The following is an 18,135-nucleotide window of genomic DNA, read 5'->3' on the forward strand; positions in this document are numbered from 1 at the left end:
TCCTTTCGTCAGCAAGGGCATTGAAGATGAAACGTGGCTGGATCTTTCAGTATGGCAGTGATCCCAAACATACCGCCCGGGCAAAGAAGGAGTGGTTTCGTAAGAATAATTTCAAGGTCCTGGAGTGGCCTAGCCAGTCTCCAGATCTCAACCCCATAGAAAATCTTTGGAGGGAGTTGAAATTCCGTGTTGCCCAGCGACAGCCCCAAAACATCACTGCTCTAGAGGAGATCTGCATGGAGGATTGTTCCAAACTACCAGCAACATTATGTTAAAACCTTGTGGAGACTTACAGAAAACGTTTGATCTCTGTCATTGCCAACAAAGGGTATATAACAAAGTATTGACATAAACTTTTGTTATTGACCAAATACTTATTTTTCACCATAATTTACAAATAAATTCCCAAAAAAATCAGACAATGTGATTTTCTGGATTTTTTTTTCTCATTTTGTCTCTCATGGTTGACGTGTGCCTTTGACGGAGGTTACAGGCCTCTCTCATCTTTTTGGGTGTGAGAGCTTGAACAATTGGTGGCTGACTGGATACTTTTTTGCCCCACTGTACATTGTAAACGTATTAGTTTGTAAAGACGCGTAGGATCCACGAGCGTCAGTATCGCGTCCTCGCTTGCGTAGCAGTGATCGTTTGGTGTCGGCTCTATGACAGCTACATGGTATAAATGATTGTGAATTGATGCGAAAAAGTGTCACTTTACCTTAAATCATGCATGTGACGCCAAGTGTATTTAAACAGTCATGACTTTAAGAAACTAATGACACATTTAAAAACCCAGCTTTCCAGAAGACTGCGTATATGCCGTTTACATAATCTTAACCCAGCAAACATGCCCGTGCGGGCCCACTGTGGGTATGCTGTGAGACAGTGTGGGCAGGGCAAACCCACACCAAACCCCAAATGGGCCCCATGCGGGTTAGCCCATGTGGGGCCCACAGTAGTTTGCCCTTTGGGGGCCCTATATGGGTTTACTATGGTAAACCCACACAGTAAACCCACACAGACCCCATATGGGCTAGCCCATGCGGGCCCCCTATGACTTTGCCCTTTTGGGCCCCATGAGGGTTTTTTTGTGGGCCAACCCACTGTGGGCTTGCCCACAAAAAACCCAAACAGAGCCCATATGGGCTAGCCCATGCGGGCCCCGTATTACTTTGCCCTTTTTGCGCCCCATGAGGGTTTTTGTGAGCCAACCCACTGTGGGCTTGCCTACAAAAAAAACCCACACAAGCCCCATATTTTCTAGCTAGCTCCCATTATTTTGCCATTTATCATAGTAATAATATTTTTTAAATATTTGAATTATTAAAATAAGCATAATTATTATTAAATTATTAATTAATAATTGAACACACCCCCGGATAAGGATCTTAAAAGCTATGCTTTGAAGCACAATATTTCTGTTTATTTTCATACAATAAATATTTAATGTTAAACCAGTTCTAATTTTCAGTCCATCTGAACGCAGTGCTTCGCCATGAAAAGCACTTTCTTTACCATCTTAATTGTTTTTTAACATGTTGTCTATTGTTATGTGTTATTAGGCATGTTTGACTTCATTAAGCGCTGTGAGAACCCACAACATACGTTGATGACGTCAACGTATCACGAGAGCGAGTCGAGAAATTACACGTAGAGGTCTAATTTCGAATCGCTCCCGCGGTACATTGACGTCATCATCCTGTCAGCGCCGCATGAAGTCGAACACACCTATTATTTGCGGGCACGCGCCTCCGTCCGTCCTCGTGAGTTCATAAAACTGGATTTAACCGATGTTTACCTCAGACGACAGTTTTCGTTTCTGTGATAAATTCGGAGGTAAGTTTTCATTAAATCCTGGTTACTTCATTTAAATAAGTTCACAGTAATGTTCATTTTTTGTTGTTAGTAATTCGATATGACTAAAATATTATGAACTTTAATGTTTACTGTTGATTTAAGCTATTAGTTTGACTGAGCTAATGTGGAGCAGATCTTTTATTTGTCTTCACCTTCTATAAAATGTGTTATCCTCATTCTTAAATGTATTTTACATTGTTTAGTTAATTATAACGCAAGTTATTTCTATGTAAGGTTTGACGCGTAAATATACGGTTATAATTAACTTACAGTACGGGCACACAGTTATAGTAGAAGAATTTAAACGGAAGCCATCAATTCTGCATTAATAACTATTGTACTTTTATGTTCACTTTTCTTTCAGGTAATTTTCTTGCTGTGTTTGATGTTTTCCATTGGCTGAAGAGTAAGTATTACTTTGTTTGTATTTGCACCCAAAATAAATGGGTCAAAATAAGTGCTCAAAACCCTCTCCTCAATACAATGGATAAATAAAAACTACAAAATATTAACTACAACTAAATAGTCAGAGCTCACTTGATGTACACCTCAGTCCCATATAATGTATTAGATGATGCGTATAGTTTTAATAATTTTTATATTTTATTGTGCTCAACGTCAGAACACAGCTCATTCACCCAAATCAAAGAGTGACTCGCTGGTTAATATCCATCAGCTTTCTGCAATAAAATCCTACAGATGTACTCTTAAAGACAATTATGAGCTCATCCGTTTGGATCCAGTTAAAGCTAGAGGTCGACTGATATGGTTTTTTCTCTGGCCGATGCCGATATTTAGAAATCAGGGCAGCCGATATGTTTGGCAGATTTTCTATATGTTCATAATAATCAAAATGTTCTCATCATTAGCAGATATTTTAAATGTAAAAATGTCACTATTTAAGTCAAAGTATTTTAAAAAAATTATGACTGGTCTTTCTGAAGAGTTTTACAACCTCCTCTGCACCATGCACTTATCAGACACAGATATTACCTGACACTCTGCTGTCATCATCTTTGATAAGTTTTTTACCATGGCTTTTATTGCTTTGTAGGATAAAATACTTATTTGGTAGACCTGATAAATTATTTATTCATCATGAAGTTAACATGGTAAATGTCTATGTTTTTTAGTTGAGACTGTTATTTAGGGCAAATCTTTCTAAACACATTTACATTCTCATTTCTGAGGCTCTATAAGTGACTGATTGTGCTGACAGTGACGTCTTGTGAGTTTAGTGTTGGGACAGATCTGTTGTTTCAACCGTTCATTCAAACGAATCCGTTCAAAGGAGTCAGTTCGCGAATCGGACGCTGTTCTAATCCAGGCTGAGCAGCGCAAAACTGTAAACAAAGTGTTACTGTAACAACATGAAAAAGATTTCCTCGGTGGATATGATTTGGTCTTCCGACCTGTCGCCATCGAGTCAGTTTTGTTTTGAGTAATAAAAGCACAGAGACAGTTTAAAGACAGAAAGCGTGCACGCGCGGCTCTTCTCTCTGTCACGCAAACAAAACTCATCATTACTCATTAATCACATGAAATGAGCCTAATCTTTGCACGGACAGTGCACCGCGAGACATAAGCCCGTCGCGCTGTTGTACTGGCTGCTTAATTCGTGCGATCCCGCGATCGTTTACTGAAGCTGTTTGTGAACAAGGCATGGCTGCACACACACGGGACGGGAGCGGGCCAATTAATCAGCCGGCCGATAAGTCGGTCGACCTCTAGTTAAAGCAATAAAACCTACTTGAAATACTTCGTATACTGCACTAGTTTTCTTACCTTGTATAAATTATAGTATCTTATCACTTATCTTATTATTGCTCCTTAAAGCTCACATAAACACCACACTGTTTCTGCTAATGTTAAAGGAGTAGTTCACTCAAAAATGGTCCCAATTGACTTGACCATAGTAATTTTTCCTACTATGAAAATTCAATGGGCCCCATTTTAAGAATGGACTACTCCTTTAATCTTATATACCTATAGAGTAGTATTGCGCCCTTCAAATATATAAAGACCTTTTAGTTTTATCAGACTTATAAAAGACAGATTCTTTAGGTATAAATCCGGGCGGGAGCAAATGTAGGTCCCTTTACATTTACAAGTATACATTTACTTATATATGCCACACCAATGTTATCTTGCACTGAACGATTTCTTATATATAGCTTAGACTTAAAGCACATAAAAACTATGTCTCAAATCAAGCATTTGAAGTATTTTAATAATTGTGGCTAAAAACAATGTTAAAATGTAGAAACCCCTTTTAAAATTAGTTACCTACTTAGATTAATAATGATTGACGTTTTGAAAAAAAACTTGTTTTAATGTTGATGTTTATATTGTTTTATGTTTTCACTTAGATGCTGTGACAAAAAAGCAACCAGGACACCACATCTGCAGTAAAAGAGAACAGGATGGGGGAGGAATCAGAAGGACCAGAAGATAATATCAACTGGTGCCCCTGAGGAGATTCACATTGTCCTGTTTCTTTTGTTTAGTAATAAGTGGTTTTATGTGATTTTGTAAAATAAAAGAAATTCAGTATTCAATCCACATGTTTTTCACACCGTATTTATTGCCCACACGTTGCCCACAGTTAGCCCAAACTTTGCCCAATGTGCCCACATTAAACCCACACTTTGCCCAATGTGCCCACAGTTAGGCCATAATATGCCCAATGTGCCCACAGCAAGCCCACACTTTGCCCACAGTTATTCCACACTTCACCCAATGTGCCCACAGAAAGCCCAAACTTTGCTCAATGTGCCCACAGTAAACCCACACTTTGCCCACAGTTAGCCCACACTTTACCCACAGTTAGCCCACACTTTACCCACAGTTAGCCCACACTTTACCCACAGTAAGCCCACACTTTGGGCTGTCCCACTGTGGGCCCCCTACCAGCGTAAAATGTGGGGCACGTTTGGGCTCACACTATGGGGCCCAGTGGGACAGCCCACACCCAGCCCAAAGTGTGGGCTGGGTGTGGGCTGTCCCACTGGGCCCCATTGTGGCCCCATAGTGTGGGGCCCACACATGTCCCGCATTTCAGGCCGGTAGTGGGGCCCACAGGGGCAGCCCGCTGTGGGCCCCAATTTTTGCCCGCAGGACATGTTTGCTGGGCAGGTAAGAAGAAACATATATCTAAATCGTATGCTTAACTACTGTTGAACGGGAACATGATCGATTGCATTATGCTGTCAATCAGTGAAATATTTTCTTTTATCGTAAATTTCAGAGAAACAGTTGTTAGAGGCGTTGCCAGCCTCAAGCCCCGAATGTAATGATCTGGGCTCATTCCAGTCAGCTTTAGGAAAGAACTAGAGGCTTTCTGAAATTCATGTAATAGAGATGCATTTCATTAACAGGGCTCTACAGTGCGAGTATTTCCCTATCATTTGCGCCTAAAAATAGTTATGCGCGAACTTGTAAAATAATTTAGGAGCACAGTGCGCGAGCGTGCATCTGTTTCATACAGCATGAGCATTTAGTTGTATTCGCGCTTTGGTCCGCCCGCGTCAAGATGCAAAGACTGACAGTGGTGAGTTAAGAGACCACGGACTCTATGGCTGTTTTAACTTTATTGTATTTCCAGCTTACAACACCACCTTTTCCGACAGTTGTTGTGAACTAGATAAAAGATCCTGGCGTTTCTCCGAAGTTCAAAGCAGACAAAGGCTCAAATATTATGCGAGTCATTGTTCTCACACAAGAATGCAATTTAAACGAGTAACAGTTAATCGCCCATCGCTCACAGCCCAGCACCTGCACCACTGTATCCGTATCACGCTGACAAACATACACCTGATTTTACTGCTCTGACAAAATCTAAAAGTATAATTTCTCTTTTTAGAAGCTAGCCTAATGTTTGCCAGTTATTAAGATGGGGGTTGTAGTTTAAATAGAGGAAGTGAAATAATTAGCTTTGACAAAAAACTGCATAAAACAATGTTAAGTTCCATATTATAAACTTTTGGTTATGTATACTTAAGTGAGTAAATAAGTTAAATTCTCAATGAGTGTGATATGGCTCTTATTTACCCCTTTAAAGGGATAGTTCGGCCAAAAACGATATTAAACCCATTATTTACTCACCCCCAAGCTGTCCAAGTTGCATATGTCCATCGTTTTTCAGACAAACACATTTTTGGATATTTTAGAAAATATTTTAGATCTTTCTGTTGATTAAATGTAATGTTACGGGGTCCAGCAATAGTCCACGACCTTCAAGTCCAAAAAAAGTGCGTCCATCCTTCACAAATTAAATCCAAACGGCTCCAGGATGATAAACAAAGGTCTTCTGAGGGTAATCCGTGCGGTGTTGTTGTAGAAATATCCATATTTAAAATGTTATTAACGTAATTAAATACCTTCCGGTAGCGCCGCCATCTTAGACTCAGGAGAGAGTATTAGCGTAGTGTACGCACTTTTCTTAGTGACGTATGAAAAATTCGGAGGGCGGGGGACAGAGCAGCAGCAGAGAAACCGCTGTATGCTGCGTAAGCGCTCATCCTGAATGCGGATGACTCTAAGATGGCGGCGCTACCGGAAGGTATTATAAATCAAACAAACTTTGTACATGAACGAGGATGCACAAGATAAAAAACATTCTAAAATTTTACAAATCACGTTAGTGACCGCACCAGAGCAAGCACACTTTTGCCGTTCCTCTGGAAGTGCATTTTCTAGTTTGTATTATTTTTCCACTACAGGTAAATGTGTAATTGTCCATTTCACAGTAATGAAAATGTATAACACTGCAAATACCTTAAAATATAATATTTAAAGGTGCTGTACGTAACGTTTCTACTTAAACTAATCCATTTTCAATTGCCTGTGTGCGAATGGGTTGTAATCTCACATTAAAATGATCCACTTTGCGAGTTTTGCTATTACCTCTGAAAAAAAATATTATTATTTTTATGTGAAAGTACCGGGCCGGATTTGGCGCGAAATCCAGTGACGTCACCTGCATGCGCGCTCCCGAGCCTCTCGCCTCGTCTACTGACTTTGCGCTCAACAGCGACAACACTGTCTGATAACAGACTGAAACAACCTGCTCCCAGCACATCACAGACTCCAACACAAACTCCACATATTGTGAAGAAAAGTTATCTGCTGAAGCTCTTAAGGCCAAACGTGAATCGGATCAACTAAGGACAAAAACACGGATTAACATTGGCAGGGCATTTGAATTATGGAGAAACCTCCGCTTTGTTTTGGGTATAAAAACGGATCCGGAGTTGGCTTTCATCCTTTTGGACAGGTAAGCTAACATTACTACAAAGCATGTCAAATATATTTCGATTATGTGCTTTAGTTTTTTAGACGTTGTTTCGGTTTGCTGGCCTTCGCTTTAGCGTGTTTGCCCAGCCGTGTAAACTTATTGGTTGCAATCTGAAACATCACCGCTAGAGGCCACTGTAAACTACATACAGAGCCTTTAAACCAAATCTACTTTAAGAAAAAAGTATGCATGTACAACAACAGCATAATAGTGCTAATGTACTTTTTTTTAATATATTATGGCTGTGTGACGATATGGTTTGTTTCCATTTATAAAACAGTTCCAGTCCTTGTTTCTGATTGGTCAATAGTTGTACTTTACTCCACTTTGCGTTGTGCCTAATACAAAAAGGCAGCCTCTTGTACCTAATTGCTTATTAAATATCTCTGTTTTACACATTTAGTGTCAGGGGATCCCGGCTCTTTGCCTCTCTCATCTAAGGGGTCCCAACCCCGAAAAACGTTGAAGACCCCTATATTAGGGATGTGCATGCATGTCATTTTTTCATTACGATTAATCCATAGGTCTGAAAAAGCTGTACTCTATTAACTGGGGCGGGGCGTATGCCTCATGGTGCAAATGAAAATATTTTTATTAAAACCAATCAAATAAAACTTAATTTTGAAGAAACTATGACAAACCAATAAACACATACTAGATTATTAATGAATTAATTGTTTTTAACAGAATCCTCTTACAGAAGAAGCTGATGGAGTGAAACTAAAGAGTTAATAAACACAAACATAAGCGCTTTCTAGATATGATGCACTCTACATAATATTAAGCCTTATATACAACATAAATGTATTACATAACGTGCACATATCTGCACAAAATGCAAGACTTAAAATAAGTTATGTACTGGAGAGAAAGTTTAACTCCTGTTGTGGATGTTCACCATAACAGCACACTTTAAAACACGTCCAGTCAAAGCTTTATAAGATTAAGCATATTTAAGTCTTTTGTCATGTCATCCTCTCACCTGTTCTCAGTCAAGATGTAATGCTCGTATGGCTGGTATCTCGACATTTTATGTTTAAATATGAGATGATATGAGGGAACTTGTGACAGCGCTGTACATTTTGCAACTGACTATATTTCGTATAACCGAAGTGATTCCAAAAATTACTGCATCCTTTTAAAACCATTATGCCTCAGTGACGTAAGGTGTGTGGAATGGCGGGGTTGCCACGGCACGGGTGCGCATTGGCAGCAAACTTATCGGTTTGCTTTTGAATCATGCATGGCACTGATGTCATACGCCAATCTGCGCAGCTTAACACAACGTCAAATTTGGCGTTTTACATTTAGTCATCAAGCAGACGCTTTTGTCCAAAGCGACTTACAAATGAGGTAAACAATAGAAGCAAGTATAGCAACACGAGAACAGCAATACATAAGTGCACTAGAAATTAGGGATGCACGATCTTGATTTTTCCTGGCCGTTTTTCATACCGATTTTCTTAACAAGGAAATTGGCCGATTCCGATCCGATTTTTTTTCTTATCAAGCAACAAACAAGAAAGAATGAAAGTATACATAAACAATATGGTTATTTGGTATTTAACAGGCTAAACTTGGTTTGGCTATTGAAAACAATAAATGTAACCATCTAAAATTAACAGCAGTAACTGTGCAGTGTGCAGTAGGCTACATTCAATACAAACATAAGTGGTTAAATGAGACATGAATGACATGGATGGTTGAGTGAGGGTTGAAGGTCTTGCCTGTTTTGCATTATCAACAACTTTTGATACCTATTGTGTTCTATCGGGTGATGAACTTAAAGGGGCGGTGAATTTGTCGATTTTATTGTTTTATACTGTTGTCTGATGTCTACTTATAATGTTCACGTGGTTTTTACATTCAAAAACATCAAAAGCAATAAGTAATAGGCTATTTTGTAACATGGATTAGTGGCTCTCTGGAGAAATGGTTTGTTTGAAGGGGCGGGCCGCATTGAAGACCTGAACGTAAACACCCACTGCTATGATTGGACAGCTTCATTCCCCGTCATTACATGTGGGGAAATGTTTTAAAAACATTAATGTGATAAAAATAGCAGCCGAACACAAATATGTTTGAGCCACAAAAGATTCTGGGTGCTAAAGATGATACACATAAATGACAATACGTATATTAAAGTAAAAACATTAAACGATTAATAAAATTAAACTCGACGTGACTAAATTACCGTATACAACACAGTAAGCGCGCATCAGAATCTAAACTGCAGCTGATAAATCCTTATTAATAACTTTGTATATTTCTATTGTGCTTGTGAGGTTGCTTTTACATTCACGTAATGTTAAATACCACAGTTATATGATAAAAAATAAGCTTTGTTGAGTGTTTGACCTTTCAATTGTAACTCGCCTAAATTACCGTATACAACACAGTAAACGGGCATCAGAATCTAAACTGCGGCTGATAAATCCTTCCTTATAACTAACTTTGTATATTTCTACCTTTAAATTACAGTCGTATTGTTAAGTGTTGTACCTTTATTAATCGTTTAATGTTTTTAGTAAATTAAAACGTGTTTAGACACGGATGTTACAACAGGAAATATCAAGCAATCTCTTCTAACAAACCAATAGTGAAACGCAGTAACTTAAATAAGGTAAAATGTCTTACTCTGTATACTGCTGTGTCATTGTTGTCAGATCCAATATAAGTGGTGCTTTTAATCACAGTCTCTTTGCAAATCCAGCATCGACTTCTTTACAAATGAATCCGTGTAACTTACACAAAGTTAACAAACACTCCCAACACGAGCTGGAAAAGCAAACTTTATCCATGCATTGCTAATGTTATGTTCCAAGCCTCCGAATTGAAGTATTTAGCTTCTGTGTTGTTCCCAAGCAGTTCTTCCACAACCGAAAATGCGTTTCCATGGTATCATAACAGATCACCGCGTCAAAATAAAAGTCTCTCAGAAAAAAATGTATTTTAAATTCATTTTGTTTACATTTGTCAATCTTTAAAGACATGTTTACTTGTTGAGACACACGTGTGTCACGCGAAGCTTTGGGCAGGGCTACAAAAGTAGACGTGTCCTTTTGGTTATGGGAAGGTGTTTCAATTCTACTTTGACGTCATAGATTTCCGAATTCCACACTGGAGTGTTTAGCTGGCTTGGTGCCAAAAACGGTTATATTTCAGTAGCACGGACGTTTTCAGTTCTGAAACTTGCAGGATGTTCATTTAAGTATGATGACCTCTTATAGACCCCTTCACGGTTCACGTCACAGGCAGTTTCCACTGCACATGTCAGGGTCAGAAAAGCCATTACAGCAGATAGAGTTGCGTATTATTCGGTATCGTCAAAAATGCCTACTTACGTCGTGGGTTGTGAAAATCGCACCAGGTCTTTTGTTAAGTTTTCGCGATTCATGCAGAATCTCAAAAACAAAAAATACAACATCTGCAGCTGCAAGCAATTAACATGCAGACTGGAACAATGCAAATATCAAAGAGGCTTGTGTTTGTTATGTTCACTTCATTTGAGGTAAGTCATAATTTTTCAGCCCTGTTAGATTACATTATAAAGCCTGGATTGGTATGAACAGTTTGACCCCATGCTGCGCGCGCACCCGATAGTCATTCAATGTTTACAAACTTTGAAGGGGTCTATATAACAAATTATCAAGTTAAAATTGAGTTTTTGATTCACCGCTCCTTTAAATGTCTGACCAAGTTTGTTGTGGCAAATGCAGGGCTCTCAGGTTTTATTTAAAAGTTTGGAGTGAGATAACATCTGTTAGGGGAGAGGCCCCTTTGCCCCACCAAATTCTCAAGTTTTTGCTAACAGTTCAATGTTACCTATTATTCTTAACTGAACAGCACAAATATAAATGATAACAATTGGTAAGTCTGATAAAAGACTTAATTAAATAAATTGCTCTACATATTAAAAAATACAAATGTATCAAAATTAAAATGAAATCTGTATTATATACAGTAGGATTGCAGCACTTGCCATCAGCGTGTATTTTAAGCTGTGTTTAAGAGAGAGATAAGGTTACATGTTCAGTACTACATGGCAATAATAATGAAATACATCTCTGGTCCTTTCATTAACTTCAGTAAGCCTCTACACGTTAGTTTCAGGTAAGCTAAAGCTTCTGATTGCAAAGCATTTGGAGAGTTTTTTAATAAATCAAGCATAATTAAACACGTATTTGGCTATATTCAAGAAACCTGCGTTATTTACAACATTTATCGGGTCTTGCTCTTGTAACTTTCACTCTCTGCGTGCACGCGCCGCGCATCCACATGATTGACAGGCTGACAGCGCGAGAAAAACTCGAGACAGCTAAACTCAACAGATAACTTCCCTGCGCCTCGTCCATTAATTGTATATAGCAGGAAAAGTTATCAGTCTCTTAGAAATACAAGGTGTGAGACTGACTGAAGTCCCGGAGCTTATTGCTATCATGGTGGAATGCGTGAGACTTGAAAGCCCTGCGAATGTACTGTTGTTTCTCCGCGATTAACTTGTCCTTTACAGACGTTGCGGCTTGCACTCTTAATGTCCTGCGCACAGATTTCAAAACGCTTTTACACAAAAGACATGTTTGTGAATGATAAAAATGCAGTCTGTGCACTTCCGGAAAAATCGTCCGAAAAAAAAAAAAACGTCCGGTTGCCGATCGCGCAAAAACCGTCCGGTTCCGATCTCTGGCAGGTCAACCGGAGCATCCCTACTAGAAATAGTCTCATCAAGTCTAACACAGTATAAATAGCCAAGGTTTAGTTAGTATTTATTTTTATTTTTTTTAGAATGTATGTAAGAATGTACAGATAGAAATAAAGAAATGTGTCGCAACCGACAGATCATTTCGCAAATGTAGAACAGCTCCAGAGAAGGTACGTGATAATGGTTTATTCCCTTTTTTGGGATGGCACAAAAAGCCGTCGCTCATTGACAGAGCGCAGAGATCGAGAGGGTTACGTAAGGCTGTATAAGCAAATTAAGGTAAGGGGGTGCTGACCAAGTGGTGGTTTTAAAGGGCAGGAGCAGAGCTTTGAATCTGATGCGAGCTGCAAAAGGAAGCCAGTATAACTTGACAAAGAAAGGAGAGACATGCGCCCTCTTTGGCCCATTGAAGACCACTCTTGCTGCTGCATTCTGAATAATATGTAGAGGTTTGGTTGTGCAGGCTGGAAGTCCAGCTATCACAGTTTAATATCACTGTGTAAATGCATTATGCCACATTCAGTGTTTTCTTTAATGGTTTACCCTTAACGTAAAACTTGCCTTCATATTCTTGCTTTCCATATGTTCCGTTTGCAGAATAACTTTCTTTTACACTCAAGCTATTCTTGAGCAACAATGTACTTCTATTTTTTTCTCACTAGAAATCCTGTTTTCACTTACAAAATAAACAAAATGGGTTGTAAATACAATTTCATTTGAAGTTTAACATTTATGAAAATAATATTAAACTTTGTTGCATTATCAAAAATCATTTTCCTTTATTCATGATAACATGCTTACCTCAGTTATACCTTTGTCATCTCGCTGTATGTAGACCGTACCCTCAAGATAGTTGTCTCTATTGGCATGAAATGTGCCTTGAAGGAATATACCATTCTTAATGCCAGCCTGGATCCTGGATAATGGCAGGTGCTCTGAAAACAGTGACTTACTGCCAGTGATGTCATTCTAAAGAGAACCATTAAAGAGAAATCATAACATTACAAAACAAGCAAATGTACAAAACATGATGTACAATCAAAAGCTACTCACTTGATCTTCAGATGTTAATGCAAGTCTGTCCACAAGCTCAGGGTGGCCAATCAAGCTTTTGACGTACTCCTCACCTACGTAAATAATAAAATATATAAATAACACAGATAACAATAATATTATTTTCTATGAATCTACAGCAATATTCTCTAATACAGAATAAATACTTTAATTAAAAAAATGATTTTAAATGACATCAAAAGGCAAAAATTAAAGAGGATAGGTTGTTTCTTACATTTGTACACTAGTAAACCATGCTGCTTTGCTTTTTCCTTGTTGGCCCAATCATTGGTCAGCATAACCACTTTTAGGGCGCCATCATGGGTTGCTTTGGCAAGGTGGTCTGTGTACCATGTAGTAGCAACACGAATGGCTCGATCATTGCGATCGTTAGCGCTCTCTCCTTGCTCACGATCAATAAAGGTACCCCTTGAACGAGAAATAATATGAGCCATATTCATCCTCTTAACACTAACGAACGGCTTGTGATGATATATGAATTTAAAAATAAACTAAGTTAGTTGATAAATAAGAGTGCTATCAGAGTCCTGCAACGGGTCGGGTACCCGCATCTAAAACGGGTGGATTGTGACATACCTAAAATTCATGGGCTGGGATGCGGGCGGATAATTAACTCCGTGAGGGCGAGTAGTAGCGTGAATGAAAATATGTGCAATATATGAAGAGTTTCATTGCAAAACGAGACAAATCCATTTTTTTACATTTTTGTCAAAACATGTTTATTATTATGTTATCATGTTATTATTTTGTTTTATGGTGCTACTTAGCTGTATTTTTTAAGTTATGAAGGTTTAAATCAAAACAAACCAACTGCAGTTGAATTGAAATTAATTGGAATGCACAACCAAAAAAAACGAGATTTCTGAACAATTAAAAAACGGTGGTTATCTCGTTTTGCAACGAAACTGTTCATTTGTATGTATAAATTACCATTACACACGCAACATATGACATTTGATCCATCACGTCACCATCACTGGGACAGTGCGAACTTTGTTGACGCTTCTCGTAGCCTAGTTGGAGCGAGCGTTGCAGGAGTTGATAGCGGGAAGCTGGGAAAGTATTCTCTTAGAAAGCATTTCGAGACGAGACTTGTAGGAGCACAGCAGGGGTTGTGTAGGTAGGTGTTATATTTTTCTTTTTTTCTTTTTTTTATTGTTCTTTTTTCATTAATAGGTCTATGTGTATATAGTTATCAGGTTCCATAGCCTCTTTAGGTGAATGGCGCAAAACACAGCGCACTTTAGCCTGTTTCATTAGCCCATTCATGGATGCTGTTGTGATGTTGAGAGAGGAATGAGATAAAAAATAAAGCACTTTAACTGGAATGATTTTAGCAAGTGTGATTTATGCATGTGCGGGTACGGGTCAGGTAGCGGGCCAAATATTAACGGGTCTGGGCGGGTGCGGATTTAATTTTGATATTATCATGGGTGACGGGTCGGATCTGGTGCTGAACTTTGCGGGTACGGGTCTCCAAAAATTGACCCGTGCAGGACTCTGGCTGCTATGGTAAAATGAAGATGTTTATGTGGTACCTGTGATGCTCATTGGTAAAGGTGTAGAAATGCTTTTCCTTGTCATGAATAACATCCTTGATTCTTTTATAGACTGGGGCGCTCCTGTGTCTCACCTCTTGTAAAACTGTCTGAAGGATGATGACATTTCTGATCAGAGGGTCTTCAAGAATCTCAATCTGTAAATAAATGTACCATGTCAGTTCCTTCTAATTTTACAAAATAACTGTAGTCCAAAGTGATGTAAATTGATGCATTACAACTAGTGTTGCTTTCGTCAACAAAAAAGTATGGACGAAATATAGTCGCCAATGAACCTTTTTCACGTGACAAAAACGAGACGAGACGTAACGAAAATGCTGGTCATGTGAGGATGACTATAATAAAATGTATAATGCAACATTGTTGACGAATAAAAACGAGACTAAAAGTGGTAAAAAAATAAAAACTAAGCTAAAATGTCTCTTCATTTTCGTTGACCAAAACGAGACGAAATGTTATAACGTTATTTCGTCTTTTACCCATCCCAGCATCTCCGCGCCGCCGCCACCTGACTGCAGGTGATCACGTGTGTTGTTGGCGCTGCGCATATCATCAAAACATGAAAGTACCGCGAGAGTGAGTAGAAAGCATGCGGAGCAGTCTGCTCTCGCGATGCTTTGATATCATACGCCTCCATTTGCACGTTAATGGGCATTTCAAACACTGTACGCGGCAACCGCGAGACATGCGGAAAGCGGAGAAACGGGGGCGGTTACAGAGGTGAAGCGGAGTTGGTACAAATGCCTTGCTCGTGCACCTAAGAGCCTCTCCCTTTTACGGACACGACTCTTCATGGCAGTCGCTGTTTAAGATAAACACATTTACACTAAATGCTGCAAAAAACGATTCCACTACAGGAGAAAAGCTGTAGCAGCGCGTCGATTCCGAACTGGAAGATGCAGCATTCTGGCTCAAAAAGTAAAAGAAAAGTCCAAAATAAATCCCGTGCATCACTTTCAGGTCAGTTCAACAAGTCTGTTAAAATGTATAGCTTTGATTGCTGACACCACCAGTATAACAATGTACAAATTTATATCATGTATCAGTTGTTTTATTGTCATTGTTTCAAAACTCAAATCAGCAATTTGTAAATATATCTATGCTTAAGACATTCGTTGTTTTGTATATGCTTAATAACTACACTTATTTATTATTTAAATAAACAAAACATACTTCGCTGAATACTTGAGTATTAAATCAATCAAACACCTGTACTGTTGAGAACATAACCATATATACCAACTTTGCTTTTCTAAAAGGAATATTCAATTTTCTTAAAAGAAAAATCCAGATAATTTACTCACCCCAATGTCATCCAAAATGTTGATGTCTTTCTTTGTTCAGTCGAGAAGAAATGATGTTTTTTGAGGAAAACATTGCAGGATTTTTCTCATTTTAATAAACTCCAATAGACACCAACAATCAATACTCAATTCAACACTTAACAGTTTTTTTCAACTGAGTTTCAAAGGACTATACGCTTGCGCATGACGACCGGATCTAAACGAGAAGTTGTGCTTTAAAAGTGTATATTTGTTATTTTTATTGTCAAAAATGACAATCGTTTCACTAGATGAGACCCTTATGCCTCGTTTGGGATTGTTTATAGTCCTTTGAAACTCCGTTGAAAAAAACAGTTAAGTGTTGAGTTAAGTATTAAATGTTGGTGTCTATTAAAGTCCATTAAAATGAGAAAAATCCTGCAATGTTTTCCTCAAAAAACATAACTTCTTCTCGACTGAACAAAGAAAGACATCAACATTTTGGATGACATGGTGGTGAGTAAATTATCTGGATTTTTCTTTTAAGAAAATGGAATATTCCTTTAATATACATCTGCTGTTTTCTTAAAGCTGACTTTTAATTTACTTACAAGAAAAACATTTAGTAATTCTCCAAAATTGCTATTTATACTGACATTTAAGATCAGCTTTGTCACATTAGATTAAGCCAAAGTCCATTTGGTACACTGGTGGTAACGTACAGATGCAGAAATATAAACTATAATATATAATTACATATGTATGATTGTAGTTTGTGCTGCGGTCAAAATACAATTATAAATGTTAACAATAGCATATTTCTATTCTCACACATACTATAGTTGTGTGTGACCCATTTGCCCATGTGTGTGTTTGCTTAGACTACTTCTGTTTTGATTATGTAGACTTTTATGTAGACTCTTACGAACAGTCAAGTCACTCACTCAGAGGATAGTAAAATAAATATATATTCAAATCAGGGCATCTTCCATGTCTGTAATGGATGTATTCTTGGGTCTATAAGGTAACAATAATATAACTTTTGTTTAAAAGGGTCTGGCTAAAACAAAATATTGTTCTGTCTATAATACTACTAGGTCATTATACTATATGGGTTAAATAGAATTGCATACTAAAAAGAGACTAAAATACAATTTCACTGACTAAAACTAGACTAAAATAGTCATGGATAAGTCTGACTAAAATAAGACTAAAATGCCCATAATTTTAGTCAACTAAAACTTGACTAGACTAAAAAGAGTATGACGTGACTAAAACTAATAAAAACTAAAATGACAGCTTGACACAAAGACTAGACTGGAACTAAAATGAAAACAGGCTGCCAAAAACAACACTAATTACAACTATTGCAAAAGCTATCTCTGTTCAACCATCTGGAGGTTAGGATCCTTTCTCAGTTCCTGGATCAACCCTATTTGGAAAGCAAACCCAGGGCTCCAGAGTGCGACCATATTTTCTGCAGGTGTTCTTTTTTTTAGCGATCGCATTACAGCCACTACAAAACTGATAAGTACAAACTTTTATTTTAATATTTAATATTTAAAAATGTATTATTGCACAAATTATTATGTATGGAGCATCAAGTCACTCTCCCTTGACTGCAACAGGAAATTGCTGGAAATCAGGCATACAGTGCCTGATCTGTCCCAAACTTCAATGATTGAAAAAAGTCCTGGACTGAACATATCTACATGCCAGTAGTCACTTACGGTCATAGCGCCACAAGCTGTAAACAGGAAGTGACATGTTTTACAGTGATTATGCAATGTTAAATCTAGGGCTAGGAGGTATGACAATATTCCTTTACCGTTAAATAAAATGCAAGACATAACAGATTTTTTTGTGCATACCGCGGAATGTAAATAAATGGTGTGGCTAACTCTGCACTGAGTGTGACGGAGAAAATTTCATAAGCGCCAAGAATCCACTGCGGGTCTCTCTCTTGCTTGCTCGCTCTCTCTTTCTCTGTGCTTATGCAGCATCTGAGTCTCTCGCATGAGGTCTCTCGAGGCTCGCTCATAATGCTAATAGTTGTAAAGTTTTCTGAACTTTAAGCAAGCCAAGTAGTGATTGACCGATATATCGGACGGCCAATTTATTCAGTTGTCAGTGTTTCCTCTAGGATTTTTTCCAGCTGTGGCGGCAGGGGGCGCCCATGATGATTAAAAATGTACATTATTTTTTAAAATGTAGAATATAGTTTACAGTAAACTAACATGTATTTTTTATAATATTCATGCTGCCATTTACTTTTCCTTATATTTTTCTTAAAAAATACGTTTTATAGCTTCGTACGGATCTTTTATTGTAGTTTTAATGTAGTGTGCAAGTTCATGCTCGTGTTTAACGTTACAGAGCTGTTGC

General features: G+C 38.1%; 1 protein-coding gene across 2 annotated transcripts in view; it reads right to left on the reverse strand.

Moving 5' to 3' along the window:
* Positions 1–18,135, reverse strand: part of dis3 (DIS3 exosome endoribonuclease and 3'-5' exoribonuclease) — a 232,895-nt gene that overhangs the window by 184,980 nt on the left and 29,780 nt on the right. For both annotated transcript variants that reach the window (XM_073863687.1, XM_055205264.2), the window contains exons 2-5: positions 14,468–14,625; positions 13,144–13,337; positions 12,909–12,982; positions 12,657–12,824 (exon numbers count right to left, since the gene is read on the reverse strand). In XM_073863687.1, coding sequence (XP_073719788.1) covers positions 12,657–12,824; positions 12,909–12,982; positions 13,144–13,337; positions 14,468–14,625 — 594 coding nt within the window. The remainder of the gene's footprint in view (positions 1–12,656; positions 12,825–12,908; positions 12,983–13,143; positions 13,338–14,467; positions 14,626–18,135) is intronic.

The sequence above is a fragment of the Misgurnus anguillicaudatus genome, chromosome 3 (genome assembly GCF_027580225.2).
Source record: "Misgurnus anguillicaudatus chromosome 3, ASM2758022v2, whole genome shotgun sequence".
In the NCBI taxonomy this organism is placed as follows: domain Eukaryota; kingdom Metazoa; phylum Chordata; class Actinopteri; order Cypriniformes; family Cobitidae; genus Misgurnus; species Misgurnus anguillicaudatus.